At 42.2% G+C, this 25209-nt stretch overlaps 2 protein-coding genes across 2 annotated transcripts in view; one reads left to right on the top strand and one right to left on the bottom strand.

The window, feature by feature from the left end:
• Positions 1-3211: 3211 nt before the first annotated feature.
• tubgcp3 (tubulin gamma complex component 3) lies at positions 3212-15944 on the bottom strand. The gene is made up of 23 exons (XM_084574671.1): positions 15734-15944; positions 14669-14776; positions 14159-14226; positions 13980-14057; positions 13661-13869; positions 12543-12715; positions 12235-12347; positions 11257-11382; positions 11097-11165; positions 10886-11018; positions 10599-10765; positions 9486-9596; positions 9273-9381; positions 8547-8736; positions 8317-8452; positions 8165-8233; positions 7923-8058; positions 7495-7583; positions 7073-7204; positions 6841-6981; positions 6640-6756; positions 6422-6516; positions 3212-5764 (listed from the first exon to the last, which is right to left on the bottom strand). Exons 1-23 carry the CDS (start codon positions 15807-15809, stop codon positions 5698-5700), a joined length of 2712 nt encoding a protein of 903 aa, XP_084430797.1. The 5' UTR covers positions 15810-15944; the 3' UTR covers positions 3212-5697.
• A 1255-nt stretch (positions 15945-17199) lies between these two features.
• Positions 17200-25209, top strand: part of atp11a (ATPase phospholipid transporting 11A) — a 37809-nt gene continuing 29799 nt past the window's right edge. The window contains exon 1 of the mRNA XM_084574489.1: positions 17200-17632. Coding sequence (XP_084430615.1) covers positions 17588-17632 — 45 coding nt within the window. The 5' untranslated portion in view covers positions 17200-17587. The remainder of the gene's footprint in view (positions 17633-25209) is intronic.

Genomic DNA, 25209 nt, shown 5'->3' with positions numbered 1-25209 from the left:
ACACTGCTGCGATCTCTTTTGTTTCAACACAGTCGCACCTGACTGACACTGGACGCTTACAAATCGAGACATATTTGATCAAAGATTTACCAGTTTGCATGAACGCTAAATAAAATAATCAAGCGGTTTACATCCCCAAAAACTTTATCCTTCGTTTCTCCAGAAACAACTAAATAGAAGAGATGGTTCTTTACAGGATCGCTGTGTGGGATTGTGTGATTTGGATGTTCCTGACAGCTTCAAGTAGTTACAAATAATGACCGTGGGGATCTGCCTTGTACATTTCATTTGGTCTAATTTTGGAACACGGCGCCCGGCGTCATAATCAGAGCAAGAACGGCAACAAAGCGCGTTCCTCAGTTCCTCTCACGGTTTAATTAGACGGCCAAAATTAGTGGAACTCTAACCTGGGAAACCACTTCAAAAGGTGAAAGTTTCTGGGCCGGATGAGGGGACAATTACAGCATCCGCCGCTCGGAGTAGTTCTCACACCTTGTTCTGTATGCGGGCAACTATCGTCAACTAATTAGCCTCATTAAAATCCAACAAATGCAAATGTCCAATTAATTCCGCATATCTATCCTCAAGACTCTTGTTAAAGCAAACTGTGAACAAAGGAGAAGATTTTTCAAATTGCGGCCTTCAAGGAGCAGGAGTTGCATCTGTTGCAATCCTCGTCTGTGCTTTCTGCATTGTAGTGGACGATGTACACACCAAACCCTGGGTCCATCTGGCAGTCGTCTGAGACAACGGGGATAAAAAGGAGCGACAAGAATTCATCCTTTTGATAAGATTCTTTCAAATACACCTGCTGCCAGAAATGCCATTAAATGTCAGCTGTCTGTTCATGGCTTGACAACACACCCAGATTTCTTTCTCTCCCCCGCCCGTCTCTCACCTCATAGTTGGAAGGTCGGGCGGTGGAAGATCAGGGCCCGAGTCAGTCACGGGGAAATGAACCGGCTTTTTTCTTTAATGACATTCACCGGGAATATAATGGGGGGACAGAAAGAGAGAGTACAGAACGGCTGGCAGGCTATTCTCCAGCTCGCATTCATGCGTTTGCGGCATGGCTAATGCATTATGGGAAATGACAATATGACAGTCGGTCCCGTCGCTTTGTTTCCGCGGGTCAGGCGGAGTTGAATAAAGGCTGCTGCTGGGGGAAATTGGCGGCTCTGTTGTCCTGTGAAAACTAAACGCCGGGATTTAATCAGCTATCCTGCTTTTACTTAACACATGATGCATTCATGGGACTCCATTAGTTCACATAATTGGAAAACTTTAATGTTATAAACTCCTAAACTCCTATTTGGCTTACTGCCGTAAGTTAGATAAGAAGAATGGTATAACATATTATTAATATATTATAATATATGGAGGCCCATTCATGCCAGCATGATAAAAAAAAAAGGAATTACAATGAGAATGCAAACAAAAAAAGTGAAAATGACCTAGCCTCTCAATATATTAAAACTTATATAAAAGAACAACTGTACCTTGGGCTATTCATTTTGAGACACTAACTGATTAGTTTGAAGGACTAACTCATTATTTTGGGAAGTCAAGTCGTGGCTTTTTTTTTCTTTTTTATAAAACTGGCACAAATTGGCTTCCATAGCTCAATGAGATACAACAAGAGATTAATTAATTTCAGTATGTAAAAGATGTCTATTGCCATATTCATGGTTTTGACTTGGTTGGCACAAAGATGTTAAACTGAAACATACTTCAACATTTACATACCAGCTTTTCTGAAGAAACAAAACAAACTCTTGGCCCCCGCGTCCTCATTCTTCGCTACAGGCCTGGAGGGAATATCTCACTGTGACCTCCGTGTGACCACGAGCCCTGAGGCTGGTGGAAGTACAGCTGCATCTGTTTACCAGGTATCAGTGAGGGTTCACCGCACCAGGACACAGACATCAGGGACAGAGGTGCCCGCACACGTTTGAGATGCATCGCGAGGAAATAAAGCTGCTTGTTTAGACGGGTAAACAATCAAAATGCTCGGCGTCGCTCGTTCTTTGAGAGCCCAAGAAGAAATAAGGGTTTTGTGGCCTGCGGCAACTGCAAGTGAACACGTCCAAGGCTGTCAGAAACTCTCAAGACCCCTGACACACGGAGAATGAGCTGATACCGGGTCAGTTTGTCAGGGAGGCCTCGTTCAATATAAAGGTCAGGCTATTTTTGCAGAGGAAAAGAAAAATGACACGGGGAGCGCTGGGAATACTGGAAGAAACGGACCAACGCGCTGACAAACACCTCCATATATTCTCAGATACAGCGCCACGTGCGCGCACAAAGGAAGAAAAATGTGAAGACCCCGGGCAGCCTGTCTGTTCCAGCTGAGCAGTCGAGACTCCCAGCCTCTCCGTACTCTGGCTCCCCAAATTGACAATTTTCTCAAAGCGTTATCCCCGAAGATGAGAGGCTGTCTTATATGAGCCTGAATAAATGGCTCTCTGGCCAAGTAAACAGGCATTTACACGGGGGCGTACGCAATCCAGCGACTGTTTGATTGACTCGCGGACGGGATTGGTTTTTGAGGGAGGAATGAAAGCAGACAGAATTAATATATACAAAAAGGCCGTGCGGGTAGTTTGTGTGGAATGAGATCTGGAGACGTGGAACATTTTGCATCTATGACTACACTTACGCAGGACGGGAGAGTGGCATGAAAATGATCAGATTTTATATAATTGCAGGCTCAACATACTGAAGAATCTAAAGGAAGGGCGATGAGACAGCTGGAAGAGAAAGGATGCAGGAAAAGAGAGGCTGCTCCGCCCTCTAGTGGCTGAACTTGTGTATTGCTCAATCTAAAACAAAATAAGCTTACTATGGGATCACTTTCTGGCGTATGAGCATACACTTATTGTTCATTTATGAGCAACTAAACGAAAAAACACACTTTACAAAATACAAACTATGGTTTACATCCAACTACAGAAGAGTCAACTTTGCCACATATTGTGTTATAGCGCGTGAAATTGAAAGGAGAGATGTGTTCACAAAGTAGGGTCTGAATTAAAGGAAGCTACTGTGTTGCATTATGGGACGTGCCCTTGACAAACCGAAATCTTTCCAGGTCAGATGAAGGGAACAATCTTCGACTTATTATTACCAGGAGGTTGCAGTAGGTTGAAGCACATTCAAGCAGAACTCCCACCGCAGATTGAAGTCAAGTAACCAGAAGACACAGTCAATATAAATAAAAAAAAGAAAAGCATTTTATTAAAGAAAAGTGGGATCGTTTTAATCCCTATTATCTATACATCATGTGCTATACAGACATAAACAGTGCTGACACAGGTTCTGTTTGCTTTTTTTTTGTTTTGTTATACGTGAATATGAAGGAGTTCATTGTCAAAAAGCAGTTATGTGGTCTACAGACCATATACAGCACCCATTTGTTTGACTGACGACCGAAATCAAAGTCGACAAACAAATCTGGAACGTCACTGCACGCACATTTAGGTAGACGGATATCAGTCTGTGAACAGAGACTCGAGGCCTGACGTTGGAGGATATCTGTTCCTGGACTGCTCCACCAAAAGGGACAATTTAAACGGAAATATAGTTTGTTAAACGGCAGGAGTAAACTTATTTCTGTTTTCTTTCGCTAACCATAGCTGACTGACAAAGCCCAAACTGAAATTTTATATGTATATATATTTTAAGGATCCGAACTTCTACAGGTTGAGATCAACATTCATCAGTGATTGTATGTTTTGACGATTAAAAAGACTGAGAAACATCTGAGCGTTTTGATGTAAACTAGAACAGGAACGTACATTTACTGACCAAAACTACCAAAATAAAAAAAATAGTAGTTAATTAATATGCTGTTAAATGGACCCAAGTAATATTAAAAATAAATACACGAATCAATCTGATGTGTTAATTCCCTTTTTCCTTAATTTCACTTTAATTTAATTATTTTTAGTCTGTATTTGTTAATATATTTATTTTCCCAAACTTATTTATTTCTGTTTATGAGGATTTATAATTGATAAACTAATATAAATAAACACAAACGCAAAATTAACAAGAAATATATGTATATGTATGTCACATTTTATATTTTTATTATTTTCCTGGATTTTATTTTATTTATTTTTTAGTATTTTTGGTGCATCTAATGGCATATTAATTGATTATTATTATATATATTTTTTAATTGTGGCAGTTTGGTGCCTCCATACATATAACACTCTGCTGATTAGTCATGTTTAAGCTGAAACAGATGTTAAAGTTTCACTTTTGAGTCAAAACTTGAGTTAAAAAACTTAAATCTCTATTATTTTTGTGATAGTCTTCGGTGTTTAAAGCAAAGAACTGCGACTGTCATACAGACTTCTACCCAAAAAAATCCAAAGGTTATAAGGGTCATTAGAACAGGAAGAAGACTTGTTGAACTTGAACAAACGTTCTTATATCCCCTTTGAAATGATGCCTTCTGAAACTTACTTTAAATACTGTCTCGTACGCGCACACTTACAACATCCTTGTTTCCATCTTTATATTGTCTGAATAGACTCGATTCAGAAAATAAACTGCCCACGTTAACTTTCATAACAAAAGATCATTTCAACACGGACTATTTACACTTCATTTTAAAAAAAAAAACTCTGAGCACTTATAGTTCCTGTGGTTTATGCAGTGATAAGAAGAAGTGAGGTTGTTGTGGTTGTTGTGTCTTTAACATGATCCATATCTCACGCAGCCATAAAACTACAATCTGTAAAGTAAATAGAGGAGAGCCCACGCGTAAATACTAACCCTTCATGACATTCTTTACATCGGTTAATTCTCAGTTAGGGAGCCTATCTTCCTGCTCTGAGGTCGACCAACAGCTACGTTTGGTTAAAAATCGGCACGCATCGATGTTATGTTAATGTTAGATGTGAATAAAGAAGGTAATAGAACAGCTTTTGTGTGTAACTCAGAATATAAGATTGTGATCAAGCTGACCTGACACTAAAAAACCCTGGATTTTAAGTAGGAGAGGCGTTGACTAGGGTTAGACCGATATACGCACTGCCAATACTGATCATAAATATTAAATATGAGTACATACAGTTTTCAGATTGTATTTTTCCCCACTTTAATAAGAACAGAACTCCAGCAGAAACACTCTGTTATTATTGAATAAAAATAATTTTAGTAACTGCTACGAATAGAAATGTGAAAAAATATCAATATCAGGCTCGTATCGGTCGAATCCTAGCGAGAACATGGAAAGCCACAGGTGCTGAAGATGCATTTACACGAACATACACTTTTGCATAAACTCTATGTACATATATTCGGTGTGTTGGGGCGAGATTTGGCAACCACACTGAGAGAAAAAGATATTTTTTTTTCTGTTTTTCTCGTTTAATAAGGCATGCCATGTGAGGTGGCCGTGTGTGACTCGGGGGCATCAGCGTTCGTTTACCTCTTGCCGAATGTTGAGCACTCGGTTTCGTTTGCGCCAAGCTCTTAAAAGTTAAATTGACTGAACTTTATTCCTTCGTGATCCCGCTCTGAAGTCGCTGCTTGGCGACCGTTGATGCCGCGACACCGCAGCAGAGGCATGACATCACTTCGACACGCTTAAAAGTCCGCTACTCGGCCCGTCTCGGTGGTGTCACACCTCAGTCTCGATTTGTTTTGTCAGTGCCGTCATCGTAATCGTCGTCCGTCGTCATGTCAGATATTTGAGGGTCGTCGCCCTCGGGTGGCGCCTAGCGAGGCGCGCAGTCGCGGCTCTCTGGCCCTGTAGAGGAGTCAGTTACAACGTGATAGTCAGTTTTCTCTGAAGTCTGTTAAACAAGAAATGTCTTACTGATATTCACAAAATGTCAACTAAAAGGAAACTTCCCAGGGGTTGGCAGTAAATTGAGCAACTTTTTGGATTGTTATTGACGCTATATAGATAAAATTCTGAACTGAATAAAACACAAGGAAAGGTGAAAGATATTTCTTATCAAGTAAACAACAATTAAAACAGCTGCTGTTTTCAAACAAGTTCAAACGAACAGATTACTGGATATTAAATGTATCTGAAACCAGTCACAAAGCCAGATAGTTAGGCTTCAAAGTGACTTAAAGACAGCTGCTAGGATATGTTCAGTGACAAGCACCTTTAAGACATGTTGAACAATTTGTAGTTTTCTTTCAGCTTAGGAAAACTACATCTAATTATTCTATTACTGCATGACTGGGGTGCAGATGTCTTTGCTGCCTGTGAGCAACTTTATGTGGTAGTGACAGAGACTGAAAGGAAAAATTACAGACTGTGCTCTTATTTTGAAATACACGGACGACACTTTTCTAGATCTAACACGACGGGAGAGAGATTTAATGGGATTAACCGTTCCCTACAGATTGTTTTAGGAGTTTTTTTTTGCGTTTGTAGTTTTGAAAGTCACACCTGTAGTGCTCATTGAAGTCCAGTCTGAAGCTCAGGAAGCGCAGGCTCTCATCTATACTGGTCATCAGCAGCACCAGGAACTGCTGGACGATGCTCTGAGAGGACGAGGTGGGAGATATGACAAAACAAAAAAGGGTAAACCAAAAGGGAGAAGAATCTACAGCCAAATGAGGCAGAAAATGCAAATGCCCGCTCCAGGGTGTGAACGGGACTGTTACCTGGTAGAAATGCGTGAGGATGCGGAGCTGGGAGCGCATCTTTGGTATGGTTTCCTGGAACTCCTGAATCCTCTTCTTCTCCTCCGCTTCCTGTTCGGCCGTCACTCCCCACTGACCCTGAATCAGCAGGTAGACGTGTATTAAATTACAGTATCATTCACCTAACATCCTTTTCTTCTTTGTAGCCTCTTCTTCTATTACCTCCTCTGTCCTCTGCTGAATCTTCTCTTCATACTGCAGTCGCAGGGTGAGCTCCTCCAGAGCTGAGCGGTAGAGGGAGTCCTGGGCACTCTGAAACTCGATGATCTGGTCGAATATGGCCCTCAGCTGGTTCAAAAGAGACTGGACAGACGGATCGAAATAGAGGTTTAATCACAGAAATGTGAGAAACAAAAAAAAAAGGAACAAAAATAACAAATAATATTTGTGTTACCCTGCTGTTATTGTCCAGCAGGCATCTTGAGATGATGGTGTCCAGGAAGACGTCGTGGGCGGCGATGATGTGGTCCAGGTCCTGAGCCTGCTGCACTTTGTTCCACAGTTCGTCCCAGGAGCACTCCAACACCTACACACACAGACATCAATGTGAATTAAAACCTTCCCATAAAGTGGTTAAAAAAAAAAAAATAATAATCTCTGACTTTCTGTATAGTTCCACTTTCTCTTGTAAGGTATGCAACTTCAACCCTTTTAAAACAGAGCTAATATCACTCGCTTCAAGTCCCCTGCTGATACTATAAATCAGAGTCATGCAGCGCTGCCTTTAACAGACACAGCACATCGCCCTCTTGTGTAATTGCTACTTTTTCCTGATGTTTTACAGCCTGTGGCAGCAGCACTGCTAATGGGCCTGACCTCAAAGGTGATGTAGTACTGCATTTGGTGGATGAAGTGGACCATCTCGGAAGCCAGGATGTGACACTGGTGCAGCACGCCGGACAGCTCTGGAGGGCAAAAGGACGAGCAACGTAACTACAGGCTTTTAAAAAAAATAGTTTGAATGCCTATTTTAAAAAAAAATAATAATAATAGTAATAAAAAGTACACAAAGAGCCTCCATTGAACTAGAACTGTTATGCATAGTATTATTATTATAAAGTGCTTATGTATATGGATGCATGCGCTTGCTTTTTAATCACCGTATGGATTAGATTTTGTTGTTTTTCTGTTCAAAATCGCTTTTTCCCCTGCATTAACTCCGATTCCTCATAATTAAATAAGTTAACTTACATTGAGCAGATGTCAGATCCTTGAAAACAAAGTGTGTGTTTGTGTTTACGTACCCGGCATGGTTTTGAGGAGCTTGGCATTACACATCTGTCCCTTCCAGATGTCGGTCAGCGTGTACTCCATCCTCTTGGCCCGCCACAGGAAGTTGAAAACACGCAGGTAGTGGCCCATGCACTCCCTTGTAAACACCTGCCGCAGATACAGAACATTAACAAGTGGATATTAAAGCGCAAATATTCTGCAGAGCCAAAAACACAACACATTATTGTGCTGTACGAGGAGTCGAGCGCGTTACCGTTGCGATGGGTCCATCGACGTGGTAGTCCAGACTGAAAACATCCCAGCCTGTATCACCAGGAGACACCTGGAGGTAACAAAAGACACGTTGGTAAGGTGAGAAATACTGTGACTAAATTATCCTGCCATGTTATTAACATTGCATCGTACCTCAAGCAGGCGTACATCCAGCCTCTTCAGGATCTCTGCATTGTCGAACTGCGCGTTGGTGGCTCTGACTGCCGTCTCCAAGATACCAGTCAGGTTGTGCTGGTATAACGTGGTGGCGGGACGAGCAAGCTCAGGTCTGGGACAAAACAATTGCGACAAAATTCAACTTTATATGTAAATGCAGTGAACCAGAAAGCTTAGACGTGTTGCAAGTGAAAAGGAGGTCTTACTTTAGCAGGTCCATGAGGTGTCTGATGAAGTCTCCCTGGCCCAGCAGGAGGTATCTCCTCATGGCCTGCAGGTGCTCCAGCAACAGGTAGTTGCGGTTGAGGACGTCCAGCAGGTATTTGCTGGTGTCAAAGTAGGCCGCGTCAATTTTCTCCTGAAAGGCCCCCTCCAGGTCTGACAGCAGCTCTGCAGCTTGGAGAGCGGAGACAAAGGACGCAAGTATTAACGGCTGGTATTACTCTAAAACGGACCGAAATTACATTGATAAATATCTTTTAAAAGCATTTAGCTACTGTTTCACATCGTGGAAACAAATACACCTATTGACTGGACTCAGGGTCAGCCATGCAAACATCCTCCGCGACGCCCTTCAGCTCGCACAGCGAACGCTACAGATCAAACAGTTCAGATGAAGTCCCGTGGTCTCGATCGATAGAATACGGCTAAGTATACCTCTTTCTTCCGCAGTCAAAAAGGAGGGAAGGATGAGGCCAGCGAGCGGTAAGCGCATCGATCACCACCAGTCTACTAGCACACGTCAATATGATAATCAATACGACGAGGGCGAACAAGGAAAGGAGGCTTCTTATTGGTCAGTGACGTCATTAGTTTGCCTGTTTCTTTGGATTTTACTGTTGAATCAAAGAGTTCTCTAATAGCTAATAGTACTATTTGCTTTGATGTTATAACTTCAACTGTTGTTTACTATGACAAACGAAGACGCTCACCATCTTTAGGAGTGTCTGCGGATTTGGACGCTGGAGTGATTTTGCCCGGCGGCGTTCTGTCGTGACAAACCTGATGCAGGAAGTTAATGGATTTACCGATCAGCAGAACCTGGAGGAGGGGGGAAAAAATGAGAACAAATGTGTTTTTGTCGTCGTTTTTGTCTCGGCTGCATTTGCGGTAATAAGGAAAGACTTCTACGACAGCGCGCGTACCTTGCGGGCCTGATCCATGGTGATGAACGAGGGGATCATCGACTTCCTGAGAGAGTACTTGTCGTGCCACAGCCGGTCCGTCTTCACGTTGGGATCCGACGCGACGAAGAACTAGACACACGATGGGAAGTTTTGTTTACTCGACTGCGTTTAATAGAATTTGTACAGCGTAATACAATAACAGGGCGCTCCCTGTGCGCCTCAGATTGATTTGGAGTCTAATGTAAAGTTGAACAAGTAGGCCTACAGACAGAGTGTGCAGTTCATGACAGAGGTTTTTCTCCTTTGTCACATTCACTTAGATTGTGCATTTATTCCAGAGGGGAGTGCCTCGGCTAATGGACGCGCTGAAGGCCGTGCGCTCCATGTATGCCGATACATTTCCGACTGTCCCTCTGTTTATGAGCTTATGAGTGCAATAATGTGTATGTCACAGTCGAGTTAAATTCCTCTAGGACTTGATAAAAATAGATTTTTTAAATGGTTGGTGATTTGCCAAAAAGATGAAGCAAATACCAACATGTGTCTCTGCAGGGAGACAACCAACCTGTGTCTTCTCATTTATTCATTTGTAATTAACTGTTGTTTACTATGTGTGTTAATGTGTGTGAGATCTCCAGGGTAATTTCCCTCCCGAAACGACCAATGACTTTATCTCCGTGTTCTTAAACACAGCACTTAAAAGTCCTGAGCTAATGCTTGGTGCCGGACACATAAATACAGAGAGAGAAACAGAACGAGAGGAAGGGCGGGGAGAAGTAAAGGAGACACATCCATCACTGTGTTCTCCATTACACTCCTCTCATCAGTTCTCATTTAAGAGGCTGTCCCGCCTCTCCTCTCCTTCTTTATTCCCGTCGCTCTCTCCTCCCTCCTCCTCCTCTCCGTAATGTTCTTTCTCATTGGGGTCAAACGTCAGAGCGGCTGAAGCGAACAATGTTCCAGAAACGAGCAGTAAATTCTCGGTTTCTCTTGTGAAAAAGACCTCAGGGAGGCCCTCTCTCTGCTCTGCGCTGATTATAACCCGAGTATATTGTGTGAGGAGAGTCACAGGCTTTGTCGAGAGCTTTTCAAAAACACGTATGCACGTAAAAGGTGAGAAAGTGCCAGTACCTCATGGTAAGTATCTTCCAGCTCTCCGTCGTATATCCACCTGTATAGGAAGTTGAGGATGGGGTGTGACACCAGGCTGAGGATGTGCTGAACCAGCGCTCTCATCTGTGGGTCTCCCGTTTTCCCGTAGGAGTGGACTGCTGAGGCCAGCTCGCCTCCCTTACGACCTGCGCCACACACAGACCAGGTACATTCCTATTAACCAGACGCTTAAATGCCGCGCTCGATATAGTGTGTTAAACCGGACACGACACGCTAACGCAGGCCAGAGCGGACAACCAGCTCACCTTGGCAGAAGTCGACGAGGGCGGCCAGCGTTTTGAGACGAACTTTGGGGTCGTACATCCAGACCAGCAGCCTCCTGAGAGTCAAGCCGCTCTCTGTGCACACGTTCACCCCCTGGTCATCCTCTACCTGCAACTACATAACAAAGAGTTTATTATTTATTTGAAGTAACTGCTTTAATGATGTGGATCTCTGGACATTAGTGATGTTTACCTGTGAGTGGAGGACAGAGAGGAGCCTGTAGTACTCCTTTAGTTCCTGGTGGAGCGAGGCACAGAAGCTCTGAGGGGAGAGGAGGGGATAAAAAAGAAATAGCAATAAAAAAAAAACGCACAAAGAGGAAATTTTATACATTTGGCAAATGCATACACACCTGTCCAACCAATCCAAAGGCCCGGTCAAGGCTCCTGGCGTCGGTGTACTTCCTGACCTTGTTGTGGAGCCAGCCCAGTTCAGCCAGTCTGCTGCTGGTGTCCCTCAGGGACTTGCACAGCACCACCTAGTGAGGGACAGAACTCATTACAACACATGTTGTTTCATCAACATCTTTAACGTGCCGATACTTTCCCAGCACAACAGGAACATTTAGAGGTCAAACATAAGTGGATGCACCAGAAACAATCAACAAGCTGTGCAAATAGCAGCTCTTAATAGCTTGAAATGTGATTCTCATATGTAGACATGTTGAGGCTTTGGAGAAGTCCATCACAGAGATCATTTTAAAAAGCTCCGAGTTATGTCTATTACCGTAACTTACACGAGGTACCCCCTATAACGGGCATCATGGCCTTCTTGCAGCACCAGACTGACTTTCCAGCTGGAGAGGAGTCGACATTTAATGCTGCATTAAATTTTTATCGGCTTAACAAAACCTTTTATCCAGGGAGCCTCACTGCGAGGTTAAGTGGCCAAAGAAGAATCCAAAATATCTCGATCCTTGACTAATTTATCCCTGGCCTCGGTGGCTCCTTCGTCCATCAAGGCTGGTGTCAGCAGATTGACCACAAGTCTATGTTTAGCGGGGGGGAATACGGGACAAGTTCCATCTAGGGCTTTTCCGTCGATAATATGACCAAAGGAGGAGGAGAGGGAAATAAAAAAAAATCGACAGGACAGACAAAAGAAAAGAGGAAGGAGAGGTCGATGTGGCGTGGAGCCAAAGAGCTTCATATTGATCTGTTGAATCTTTTCTTTTAAACTCCAATCAACAACAATAGTCTCAAAATCATATCATTTAGTCTGGATATTACTTCATCTGCGCCTGGGAGGAAATACATCCCTGCGTTCACCTTGTGGTCACGGTTTGGCTACTAAAAGTAATGTGTGCAACCTGCTGAACTGATTCAGGTACCTTGCTGTCTATCTTGTAGCAGTTATCCTGGGCGTTCATCTTGATGAACTTGCCATCAATTCCCTGGAAGACGTAGAGGATGTCTCGCACCAGCGCTGCCTCTGTGACATCACCTGCAGCAAGAGGAGAGGGCACAGAGTTTAGTGGAAACTGGAGATGCAGGCCGCGCTTTCGGACCTCACGATGAAACTGTAGCATTCTCAGACGCGCGGCAAACTTTCACCTCTCATCCAAAATTTACTTCTGCCTGTTATGTATCAGCTGCAACAATAAGTCATCTTTTTCAGTGCAATGGACCTGTCACTCACCGGCTACATCACCATCTCGGCGAGGACGGACCACTCTGGTGGACGGAACCGGAGGACCAAGGGGCGGCCGGGTTGTGGGCGGGGCCAGAGCGGAAGAAGGAGAGGAGCTTACGGGAAGCGTCCAGGCTAACCGTGAGCCCAGAGGCTGAGTCGCCGCCGACTGAGGGGGTTGACTGAAACGCACAGAAATAAAATTCCTTCTACTAACATCTGACAATGATCTGGTCGGTGCCGAAACATCAAATTTAGTTTGTTTGTTTTCGTATTTATAGACTAGATCTTCTAATATATACAGTATGGGTTTCGTTTTCACAGGAAAGAGCTCAGAGGTCTGGTTCGTGCCAACAAACACGCAGTTTTGTCCTGATTTGAACCCAAATTTAGTGCTCCCATTGAAATTCAATAGTCAACAGTCAGAGTGTTTTACAGGTCATGTTCACAATGGATCAGGTTGAGTATCGAGTTTCTGTCACTTTGGTACTTCTGAAATTATTCTACCAGATGTAATGTGTATTATTCAAAGATCCAAGAGGCCTTCTATCATTACGACTTCTGTCTAGGCAACGGAAGAGCCCATAAACTCTTCCACAGAAGCAAGCTCAGCGCTTGTCTGTGGATAATTAAGGCATTAACGCTGTGTGTTTTCCGGAGTATGTGTTACAAGTTCAGTGCCAGGAGAACATTTTTATGTCTCCAAGTGAGGAACTGCCCTTTCACGGCTCAAAGGTGAGCTCAATGGTCATTTGTAACTGAAGGACTCCTCCATTATTAATGAGGATAAATGGAATTAAATGGCCTTCTGATGTCTCATAAAACAGAGTTATAAGAGGTCAGGCTGAGAGGTGAGTTCATTTTCGAGCGCTAACTGATGCTCCTTGTATCTGGCGCGGGGCTTTTTACACAATCGGATTAACAACACCGCTTCCCTCACAGCCTCTCAGGTAAAACTGCTTGAACACAGCCGACGAGCAACCCAGGTATGAAAAAGGAAGACGAAAAAGAAGATTCACAATAGAGTATATTTGATGTTAATAAATGCCATTAAAAACTTCCTGCAGACAGTGAGGCTGACTATACTCAGAATGAAGAAGTTGCTCATTTTATATGTAATAACTCACCCAGCCAGCAATGATTGTGGCGTCGGTGAGGGCCCGTTCAGCGTGTAGACTCCTAAACTGGAAATCCCGCTGGTTCCAACACTTGCTGACAGGCCAGCGGTCCTCTCCCCGTAGCTGAGGGCCAGGCTCTGGGGACGGGTGCAGTAGAAAGGGGTGGAGTGGGCGTCCCTGGGGAGAGCTTGGGGAAACAGTGCCCCATAGTTTCCAACCTAGGAAGGACAATAAGTCAGTGATGAGGTCAGACTTTGGTGAGTTCCAAAACAAAACAAAGCAAAAATACAAGAGACCACAGCGACTCTATAAAAGACTTCACCCTCACCCTGCTGGACGGTTTGCGGGGGTCTTCGGAGAGGCTGAGCAGAAGGTAGAGAACCGACCAGCGATGCTTCAGAATACCCTGAACAATCCCATAAAGATAAAAGCAGAGAAACACAACAACTCATGAACAAAACACAATTAGTATCTGGAAGAGGAAACTAAAAAGGTCAAAACACCTACCTGTGTCTGAAGTTTCCTATGAAGCTCCGAGAACAGAGCAGCATCCGCCTCTCGCCTCTGCTTCAATACTGCAACAGCAAAAAGGCCGACTCTGTTAGCGGTGTATCGCACACTTCTGACTCATTCAACCAACAAAATAGACACACATCAATGCTGGAAATGTTGCTTTGCTGAAAAGGGGTCTCTTACAATAAAAAGAAACCGTTCCACAAAGAGGTTATTTGAGATTTGAAAGTGCAACGAGTTGGTGCGTATGTGACCTTCATGTGCTTCAAAACTGATTTAAATGTTTAAATTACTTTCAAGGCAAACCTTTAAAAATCCAGTTCCCATAAGTCCACCTGAAAGCTGGGACAAACAAACGCTCTGTACGGTAAGTCCAGCGCTATTTTTGTTCCAATGTCTGCACCAAAGCTTGGATCAATGTTCTCCCCCTAATGGTGCTACCTTGGACACTATAAAAGTTTGCAGAGGTCGCGTCAATGGTGGCGATCAAAGAGGAGTACTTACGTTCTTTCTTGATCTTCTCAGACACCAGGAACTCGTCTCGCTCAAAAGTGGGGGCATAGTTGCTGCCAATAACTCGAACCGCATACTGGAATTGGTGGGCGACTTCAGCTGCATGAACACAAATATAGTAAACATTAAAAGTTATGGCAAATGACCCAAACTTGTGATGATGAACTTACACTAGGATAGTGGTATTCATTCACTGGACAGATTAACTAAAATCTATGTGGCTGGATAAACTTCAGATATTTGGTGCCTCTGACCACAAAATCACGATCAAATCAAGATTAAAAAACAGTGGTATTATTCAGCAGGTGTCTTTATCCCTCCTCATCAAACATAGTATCTTTCCTCTGTTATGCTTGCACCCAGCAGGGGCCTGCAGCTAGCAAGATACAGCTGCATCCACTAGCCATGCCAACTCTACATTGATTATTAGCATGGATGCTAAGCGCCTGGCAAGCTCACAGATTACATGAACGGACCACTATATCATAGAGGATGGTTTATTATAGTGACAGCTGGGAATAACATGAAGCTGTTAAGTGGGATGTGCAGCATCAAGCCAACTGGATGACAGCTACGGGGGCTGAGAGCCGCTACGTGTCGTTAAGCTAAAGTGATAGCTACCAAATTCTGGATCAGCTCAGTTTTTAATGTGCCATTTAAGCGTGTTTAGAGCAAAACTAGCAATTAAACAAATGCTATGCTACCTTCAGTTCGGCTAATGATTAACAGGCTAGGTGCTAGCTGTTTCAGTGAACTTCCAACCGTTTTCTACAATATCCTGTCAGAAAAACACACCGGGTCGAGCCGGCGCACGTAGTGTAAATTGTTTAAATATGTATGAAATTAAGTCTGACTGACGTGAAATTTACACGCCGAATTTTCCAGTCGGCCTAAAAATTTCATACGACATATTCGCATTATGTGTATAATATGTGCGATTAGCGATCTGAGGAGAAACAACAAAATGATGAATTTTTTGAATGAAGCTCGCTGCGATCTTTTCTCAATACAAGAGTAGTGGACAAGCGCGGATCATGCTAGCGTTGATTGATGTACCTTCGCTTTTCCCCGTGATTCTGCAGCAGAGGCTCTGGAGAAGAACATTGGGTGATTTCTGATCCAGAGTTGCCATGCTGTAGGCGGCTAACGCGTCTTGTTTCGCCCAATAAATTAATAAATCCGCCTGAATAATACGAACTAACTCCTGTATGCCACTCTGAACAACGCCATTTTGACAAGCTGAGCAAAGCTAGCACGAGGAAGGAAGAATGTGACAACGACTGGCGTCTTGTCTCCTTCAAAGTAAAAGCACATTTTTCTTGCAGATTCTGAAAGACTGCATGATTATCAAGAATAAATGAATAAAATTATAAAAAATATATATAAAACGGAAGCCCAAAACTAATCAAAGTAGAAGTTAGTAAATAAAAGTTAATAGGAAAAGAAGTAAAATTATTTAAGAAGAAAATCTACTCTGTTGTTAAAAGACAACACTGGATAATGAAATAAATTGTTAATGTGTGATAAATGAATACTTAAGTACTCAAAACAATATTTGCAAATGTATCAGTAAACTTTGGTATTCAATAGAAGAAGCTGCGTAAAATAAAAAATAAAAAAATCCAGTAAAAAATATTTTCTATTTATTTGGAATGTATATTTGTCATAAAAGTCGATTAAAGCGGCTTTGAAAAATATAGTTGTAAAAACGAACCCTTTCAGAGTGGTATGTCGGAGTCTGATTTATTTTTCACTTCAAAATTATGTTGCGTGGAGGTTTTATTTCGAAAGATGTAACCGGAAATGGTCGTTGCTATTATGAGCAAATTTATGGTAGCGTTTCAACAGAACCCGCCGAAAAGCGTCTCCAGGAAACAGAGAACGGACACATTAACGAAAATATTTCCCCCTTGAAACGTAGCACCGTGAATTTAAGTTCTGACCCCTCTGGCCTTACCAACATTTAACAAAGCGACAGTTCACCACACAGATGTATTGATAGATTTTATTTTACGCTTTCATTTATTATATATCTCTAGAATGAGCCATTTAAAACATTTAAAACGAATGGTTTTTTTTTGTTTTTTTGTTTTTTGAGAAATTAAGTTTGCGTCAGATGTCAGAAAACTTTTTTTTAAAATTAAAACTCTAAAAATAGCAAATTTCTCCCGACAATTCATGACCCTAAAAAAATAAAATAATTATAATATTACAAAAAATATATATATTTATGTATATATATTGTTTCATGATTTCAGCACCATTTGTGTGGACAGCACCATTAGGGTATTGGGGTACCTTGACCGCTCCCCTACACACACACACACATACAGGAATAACATTAATGTAACTGCCATTGTCCTAACCTGCTCTGTATAAAACTAATGCAAGTTTAACTAACACTAATTTTGTATTTGGTGCAACATCCCGCCCCGAGGAAACAAATCAATCCACTATAATTAACTGAAACATCCAATCAATTACGCACAGAAAACACCAGAGCGCGCATGCGTTCGCCTCCAGCCAGAGACACCACCTGGTTTGCGCGTGACGTACATGAAAGAAAATCTCCTTTGGCCGCGGCGCGAGACAAGAAGATTATTAGTCCACGCGCAGGGGGACGGAGGGAGTGGGACGGAGGAGGACATTAGTTGCGTCCTCTTGTCTGTGTGGAGTGACTTTAAGCTGAAGAAGAGAGACACTCCTCCTCTCTGAGAGTCTCTCCGGAGGTGAGACCAGGTCGAGGCGCAGCTTTATCGGACCGAGCCCTTCTTAATTCAGGAAGAAGACGGCAGAGAAAAGTCATGGGCAAAGGAGGAGAACTAAAAAGAAGCTAGCGCCTACAGAAGATAAAACATTTGAGGTGGACAAAAGACAGAAGAAAGAAGAGGAGGCAACAAGAGGAACAAGATGGGGATGGACTTCAGCACTCTCAGGACCCTCATCAGCCGATATGTAAGTTTTTACGCCTAAAAATCCTCCGTGCGCTTGCTATTCCCCCCTCAACCTGACCGCTTCTTCTCCACAAACTAAACATTTCTTTGCGAGGATAAACAGAAAACGTGGTAACTTTTATCAGTATTGGGTTTCAAATTCCGTCAGAGCAGCTACTCATCCGGATTAAGTTTCCACTCGCGAAAGGGAGTGGAAGGAAGCTCAGTAGGAAATGATTGGAAAACAGTCTCCCTCTATAAAAACAAAGATTTATTTTGAAACAGGATGTTATTAGGGTTTTTTTTGTTTGTTTTTTTGATTCGTTATTCAGCATTTATTATGCACTATGGAGACTTAAAAGTATAATTCAAAGTATTAAAAGTATAATTGTATTCATAAAAGTGCGTTTTTGTGTTGAATTAACTTCTATTTACTCATACCAAGAAAATGTTAAAACGCCAGATTTTTGAATGAGCTTTGGTTCACAGAAATGTTTTGAGCTACTTCTAATAGCGCAGCACAAACCTTTTCAAACCCTTTCAATCAGTTTTAATAAGTGAAAAGTGGAGTCACCAGACAGAAGATGTCAAGAAATGCGGAGGAACAGCAATTCTCATTCATTTTACAATTGCCACTTATCCCAGTTGAAAAAGGCTACAAATGCAGTCAGTCACATGAATTATGTAATCTAGTTGTTTTCTCCCTGCTAGTCAAATCGATGGGCAGCAGTGCAGCAGCCGGCCCCCGTATGGATGCTGGTTGCATTAGGCTCCACAGTAATGTGTTTAATAATAATCCAGACGGAGCGAGCACATGAGAGAGGTTTATGCCCCGGCTCCACGCTCGGCCGAGGCTTAGACACTGGGCTCCCAACTGTTGCAAATGGCTGATTAAAAAAAAAATAAATAAATAAAAAAAATCCCTGCTGTGTGGAGGGTGAAATGGAGCCGGACTGTGACCAGCAGGATGTGGGATGCTTATGAGGTCTGCTGCTGTAATTGGTCTGCTTTAAGACAAATGGGCTAGTGTTGAATTGATTATAAATCTGCTGCAAGAAAAAAAAAGGAAGAAAAAAAACAATGCAAAGAGACTGCTGAATACTTAGGATTAGGCTAACGAAGTAGGGAGCATTTATCTAATTGTCAATATTGGGCTTTTATGAAATATCAGTCAATACTGGAGGCCGGCGGTATGATGTAGGATGACGGGAAGATCTGACATTTCACAATAATTGAGCAAATTAAACTGAACTGATTGAACTCCGAAAGCATCTTTGGTTTTAAAGTGTGTTGAAGAATTCCTTTATTGTAATAATGCTTTAATGTACTTGGTACACACATACAAAGCAGTAGCAAGCACACTCAGAGCAGTGGGGGTTTCAGATTCTTTGGTCGAGCGCACTTCAGCTGTTGGATGTCACCCTCCAGGTCGCAGGTCCGCTTCTCAAAGTTTTGCTTCAAATAATAATAATTGTTGCAAATAATCAAGAAAAAGAAAACGCACCAGTTAATAAGCATCTTTTACAAGTTTGTCCAATTTAAAAATAAATGTATAGTCATTATTAGCTACAATACACCTCGGGTTAAAAGGCAGTAGTGTGACAAACCTAATCAGTATGGTATGGCGGAAATGTCAAAAATGTAATCGGAAAGAACACAAAAGTCTCTTGAACTGATTTAAATATGTGTTAAATAAACCTGTTTAACCGATGTCCCTTTGCACCCACTCCTTACCAGTTGTGGGGATTAGATTGCGGTCCAGTCTCCTCGGTTGCTGCCCTCTCCGATTAGGCAAAGTGACGGGGGGGTGTTATGTAAGCCTATAGCTCTCTTTAAAAAGTGTAACATGCAGTTGTATGTGTGTGTGTTTTTGTGGCTGTGTCTGCTGTCCTGGCTGAATAAGTACAAAATGTAATCACGATGACATGTAGAAACCTAGTGTACTTGTGCTGTATTTGTCCTGCTGCCTCACTAGCCCCTCACTCACTATCATGTAAAGTTAGTTTTGGGATTTTTAAGTTTTACAAGTACCGTTTACAAATATAAAAATATCCAATTACATAGAATAGTAGAAATTTAATTTAGTAGGGATTTAAATGCAACGTCAACACAAGTGCACTTATACATCATGTTGAGTGTAAAGTAATGCATTTGCATTAGGGCTGCAATGATTTTTTGATAACTTTCAAGTCAAAAGTAAATTCTGTTTGAGAAGGACATTTATTTTCAGATTTCTTTCATTGATTTTTATTTTTTTCTTAAATGAAGATGAATGCCTTAGTAGTTGTGTTAAAAAAATCAATGGCAACAGTGTTATCCTGCTATTGTCCACATGAATATTCTTCAGATTTGTTATATTTAAGGTTCATTTAGAAATGAAACAAAGCTGTCAGCTGGAGCTGCCATGTCTTTGTGCAAGAGTGAGTTAAAGCAGCCAGACAGCATTCCTCTGCTGATGACTAATGTGTGTGTTCCTAGAAAGGAAGTGCCTCTCCTCTCTCCCTGGCTTCCTGCCTTCACATAGTGGATTAAAGGGTTACTGGTGTTCACTATACCTTCACCCACTTAATCCAGTTTACAGTTAGACTTTCAAATCTAAGCCAGCCACTGAGCACCTACTTTCGACTTGGTTTCAGTCGGGGCATAGCGGTTTTCTTCACTTAACAGGCTGTATGTGACGCTTGATCTGTACATATGAGGCAACAATAAATGTTTATAGTGCCTGAGTAGTGGCTGGCGATCATATTGCTGTCGTTACTTCATGCGGGTTAGTAAGCAGGGAGGTGGAATATAGTAGTAGCCGGTTGACGCAGAGGACAGCGGATCACATGAACTGCTTGGCTCTGTCTGGTTGTCAATAATTCATAAGCAGGCTGGCTGACAGTGTGGACCGACGTTGGTGTAGCGTGTGGTGGAGTCTTCCACGGCTGAGATGCACACCGTGGGGTTCAGGGACACCGGGGTTTGCTTTAGGAGAATCTAGAGGGTCCCCATGCAAAGGAGAGATTAACAAAATGTTTCTGTCATCTGTCGTGCTTATGTCTGTTGTAATCCAACAACAGAAAGCATGCAAATGTTTCAGTCCAGCTGAGACGCTAATGTCAGTCCTGTGCAGCTTGTAGTTCTACTGTCAGTGGTGGGGCGACAAATTGGAAAAAAAAGATCCAGCAAATTGTCTAAAATCTGCAAAATAATGCACCCTTTTTTATTATGTGAATAAAGAGTCTTCCTCATGTTTTCTCTTCAATCTTTATGTCTTTTGGTGGCTTCACTGACGATGATCAGCTATTATTCTCTGAATTAAAACAGATTTTTTAGGCCTTCTTGTAAAATTAAGGGGCTGTCTACACAGTAACCTAATGGTTGTCATCTTAGACTCTAAACAGAGGGTTATGGGACAAGACGGACACAATAAATACACATAGCAGAATCCAGATGCGTCGTCATACCACTTTTTCTAAATGCCGTCTTTTGTTATAACTTTCTTGACATACTGCGGAACTCCAACATCCTCCCACCGTCCAAAGAAATGCCTGTTAGGTTAATTGGTGATTCTAAATTGGCCGTAGGTGTGCATGTGAGTGTGAATGGTTGTCTGTCTCTCTGTGTTAGTCCTGTGATAGACTCTCAGACCTGTCCAGGGTGTATCCCACCTCTCGCCCAATGACAGCTGGCTCCAGCCCCCCTCCGTGACCCTTCACAGACCCTTCACATTTTCTGCAGAGGAATTCCGTGAAGCTGTATAGCAGCATTTGAACCGCGCTCGTGTATACGCCAGCATCATCAGTTTTCCTCTTAGCCTCATGCAGGTCATTAAACACCTGCTCGCCCATACTGTGCACCAGGGTTAACCTCTTTATCTAAAGGGTTTACAGGCTCTCACTAAGCCTTTTGGTCTTGGGATTGTTTCACTGCTTGACTGGCTGCCGCTTGTCACTTGTGCGAATCCGTCGTCTCACCATCTTTTCAAATTATTATTTGCGCTTTTTTTTTAAAATTAAAAAAAAACATACTATTTTTTTATATATACTAAATATTCAGAGATTTTTTAATTTTGGTTTGACAAAAGAAGAATGTCACGTGGCGTTTGTCGCGATAACCAATGACCATCTAACTCCTGTTTCTGTAGTTCGTTTGTTAAATAAGGCAGCCGTTCCCCAACTATTTTGGCTTGTGACCTTTTTCACATAAATGAATTCCTATTAGTTACCCAGCTTTTGTTTAGGCGTTTGTTATGTGATGAGGTCAAGCAAAGCCTCTTCCTGTTTTTTATTTGAATAATCTGAAAGACAAATAAATCAGTATTTGTTGCATAAACTTCTCATCTATCTATTTATTTTTTTCTCAGTTTGATGACTCATAAAGCTTTAATAGAAAAACTGTCTTTATTACAGCGCCCAAACAGTACCTGCTGAAGAGTGCGAGCTCCATTAAGCGCTTGTATTAGTGTCGTCGCAGTAACATTAACAGAGTATTACAGCCCACTGAACAAGGAGACAGATGATGGATGGCCCTGGATTAATGGCGCATGGAGGCCTCTATCCAAAGAGAGAGAGGCCGGCGCAGAGACGCAGAGAGAGAGACGTTGTCTGAACTTGGGTCATCATAATAACATTGCTCCGGGTTGCCAGTGAAAGTGCTGAGGGGGCCAGGTACGACGTAATGTTCTCGCTGTCGCCGGGAATGATAACCGGTCGACTCTGCGCTGGAACACGCCATTCCCCACGGCCCCGATGTCAGGGAGAGGCAGAAAAGTGAAGTGAGAGTATACAGCCCCTCTTCCCACATGCTGATGGTGCACTATGGATATCACCTGCCCCTCCTCTCTTTCATCCATTTAGCTGTAATGTCTCCCCCTTTTCTCCTCTCCGTGCTTTGTTTGCTTGAGACATTAGCAGGCAGTCATCAAATGATTATTGACTATTCGGTTTATTGCTAGTTGCACTCATCTCTAACTGCTTGTTGACTCAGGAAGGGAAGCCAGATTTTGCCGCTGTGCAAGAAATTCCTTGCTCTGATCATATCCTGCTGTAGCTACTTGCTTTTCCTTTTTTAACAGAATTTTATTAGCTTAAGTTATTAATAACAGGAGTTTGGAGAAAGATTATTTTCTGCTGCAGAAATACCCAGGGAGAAATTGGCAATGTGTGGAGCTATCATTTGCTTGGTCCAGTGTATACTAGAAAATATTGCAGTACTTTGCATATATTTGCGCTGCGTCTGCTTTGTCTGTGTTCGTGCATGTGTTCATTCATTTAATCATCAACTCTTTAGTCTGACTGAACGGTCCAATTGGATATCACTTGTCTTGCAGCAAAGCAAAGTTGAACAAAGGTTGAAGCTAAAGCTGAACAATGACAAGTTCAAACATTGCTTCCCGGCTGACGTAACCTGTTTTAGGCTCTCCTTTTAAATGCAGACAGGCCAGTAAATCATTTCATACATCTCTGTTAACTTGTGAATGAACCATAAAATATGTAATCAATAGTTAGACTAATCCTCGCTCATCTTTTTATTTTTGTTTTACTTTTTGAGTATAAATCTGAAGTTTGTGTGTTTTCTCTCACAGCGGGCCGATTTATTGCAGCGTAAGGAGCTCCTCCTCCTCAGGGGGAAACTAAAAGCTTTTCAGCTGCATCTAAAGGGAGCACTTGTGAAGCCACTTTTACAGTTCAAAGCCTTGCAGCAAGCTGTAGTACAACAACATATAAAACATCCCTCTTCCTGATGGTGCGTTTGTTGCTAAGCGACAAAATACAAATGCAGATTGGACATGGCGGTGTTTTGCATGCCGATGTTCACTTTTAAGTTCTTGTGCTCAAGTGGTTTCCATAGTCGGAACGACTCATGCACACGAAACAATATTGATTATTCTGTAATGTTATCAACGCACTTTGGCATCCACTTTGAAATTGATGACTCGGATCCTCTCCCACCCCTCTGACTATCAGGCACTCTGTGGGCCAGAAAACAGCAGCGCCGCGTGATATAATACCGAGCATCACTGCCACTAGAGCCAAAACGAGCAGTAAAGACATTTTTTCAGAGCTAAATCTAACGGTGCGTCTTGAGAATTCCTCTGAGAATTAGGTGGCAGAAACAGAAATAGCAGCGGACGCACTGTGTACACAATCTGGAAGACGTATGTCCCAGTAGTATAATATAAATAATGGAACACGGTCAAATGAATATATTTCTCTGAGTGCAGCATTTCTTGTAGCCAGCCCCAAAGATAAACTAAATCGTTTAAAGGTTCAGCATTTTAACATGAATAAATAATCACTGCATTAATATTTGAGTGTAATTGCCACAAACAAAAGAGGCAACCACTAAATTTGCAACAGTGCTTTTCATGTTCCACCATCAGGAGCCAAATCTCCTGGATTCATTTATACAAATGAAGTAGACACTCAGGAATGAAGTGCCGTTTTTGCCATAAAGATTAGGAAGAATAATTGCTTTCAACAAGTAGTGTTGGTTATTTAGTAGATTCTTTGCTTTAGTGTTCATGCTCATTATTTCTAGTTTGTGTCGTCTGTATGTATTAAATTAGGATTGCTTTCAACTTTGCAGCTGCAGTTGAGAAATATCAGGTGTTCTGATAAGTATTTAAGGAGAAAGAACTCTTGTTGGTGTGAAGTAAATTTCTTCTAAGTGGTCGTAAAGATTCGCATACAGTTATAACAAATAGCTAAGGGGACATTTGTGGTGGGAGTAGCCTGGACCTCTTCCAGTATTTCTGCGTGGAGTTCTGCCAGCAGAAGAGGTGAAGTGCATTTATGTGTGTTTTAACTGCTTTCTGTTCAGTGGGTAATTTCACTTCATTTCATGGTCAGTTGTTTTAGCCTGCAGCGGTGTGAAACGCACAAATATAATCGTTCAGTCGCAGGTTTGGAGAGCCACTGTATCATCTGACACTTTGAATCACAGGATGGCTACACTTGTCCTCATAACTTTAACTTCTTAACTTAAACGCTTTTAAGAGATGTCATATTTAAAGGGGGCAGTTTACGGGTCTCATAAGGACCACATGATGCCATTAGGTACCACTCAGTACTTACTGTTCCACTGATGCAATTGGCCATCAATTATAAAATAAAAAAAAATAAGAGAAAGTACAGGCTTTTTTGTTGTTGCGGTGAATAAAAGATTCAAAGGAGGGTGGATGAGAGACTTAATTTAATTAAAAAAGGATGATTCACACAGATACAGTAATAGAATCAGTGGTAGGACTGAGTGCAGCGAGAGACGGATGCTGTTAATATCATGGTCGTCAAGGAGACAGTGAAGAAGAGACTGACCATATAGTAATGCTCTCCTTTTCCTCACACGTTGGGGGGGTGTGTGTAGGCGACATGAAAGGGCAGCAGGATTCATGGGGACGTGTGGGGACGTGCGGGGTGGAACGAAGCAGAGAACAAATGCAGAAACAGAAGATAAACTCGGACGTCAAATGAAGCATTGCGATTGGGTTTCTCACCTTTTTGTGATGTTTTCTTGATCACTTCGCTGCCCTTCTCTTAAATCACTTGTTAAAGTTAGGAACTGTAAAGAGAACTGCACCATTAAAGTTACAACAGAGAGTTTACAGCGATGAAC

Source organism: Chelon labrosus (assembly GCF_963514085.1).
Source record: "Chelon labrosus genome assembly, chromosome: 24".
NCBI lineage: Eukaryota > Metazoa > Chordata > Actinopteri > Mugiliformes > Mugilidae > Chelon > Chelon labrosus.
The sequence above is the reverse complement of the archived record's forward strand: the minus strand, read 5'-3'. Positions and strand labels throughout refer to the sequence as shown.

What these genes read in the sequence shown, in the direction of transcription:
- tubgcp3 (XM_084574671.1), bottom strand. Translation starts at nt 15,809, where the DNA reads ATGGCAACTCTGGATCAGAAATCACCCAATGTTCTTCTCCAGAGCCTC. An exon ending in CCTCGTCGACTTCTGCCAAG is followed by an intron (nt 10,766 to 10,885) that starts GTGAGCTGGTTG and finishes TGTGTGGCGCAG; the next exon opens with GTCGTAAGGGAGGCGAGCTG. An exon ending in TCCTCACGCATTTCTACCAG is followed by an intron (nt 6,517 to 6,639) that starts GTAACAGTCCCG and finishes TCGTCCTCTCAG; the next exon opens with AGCATCGTCCAGCAGTTCCT.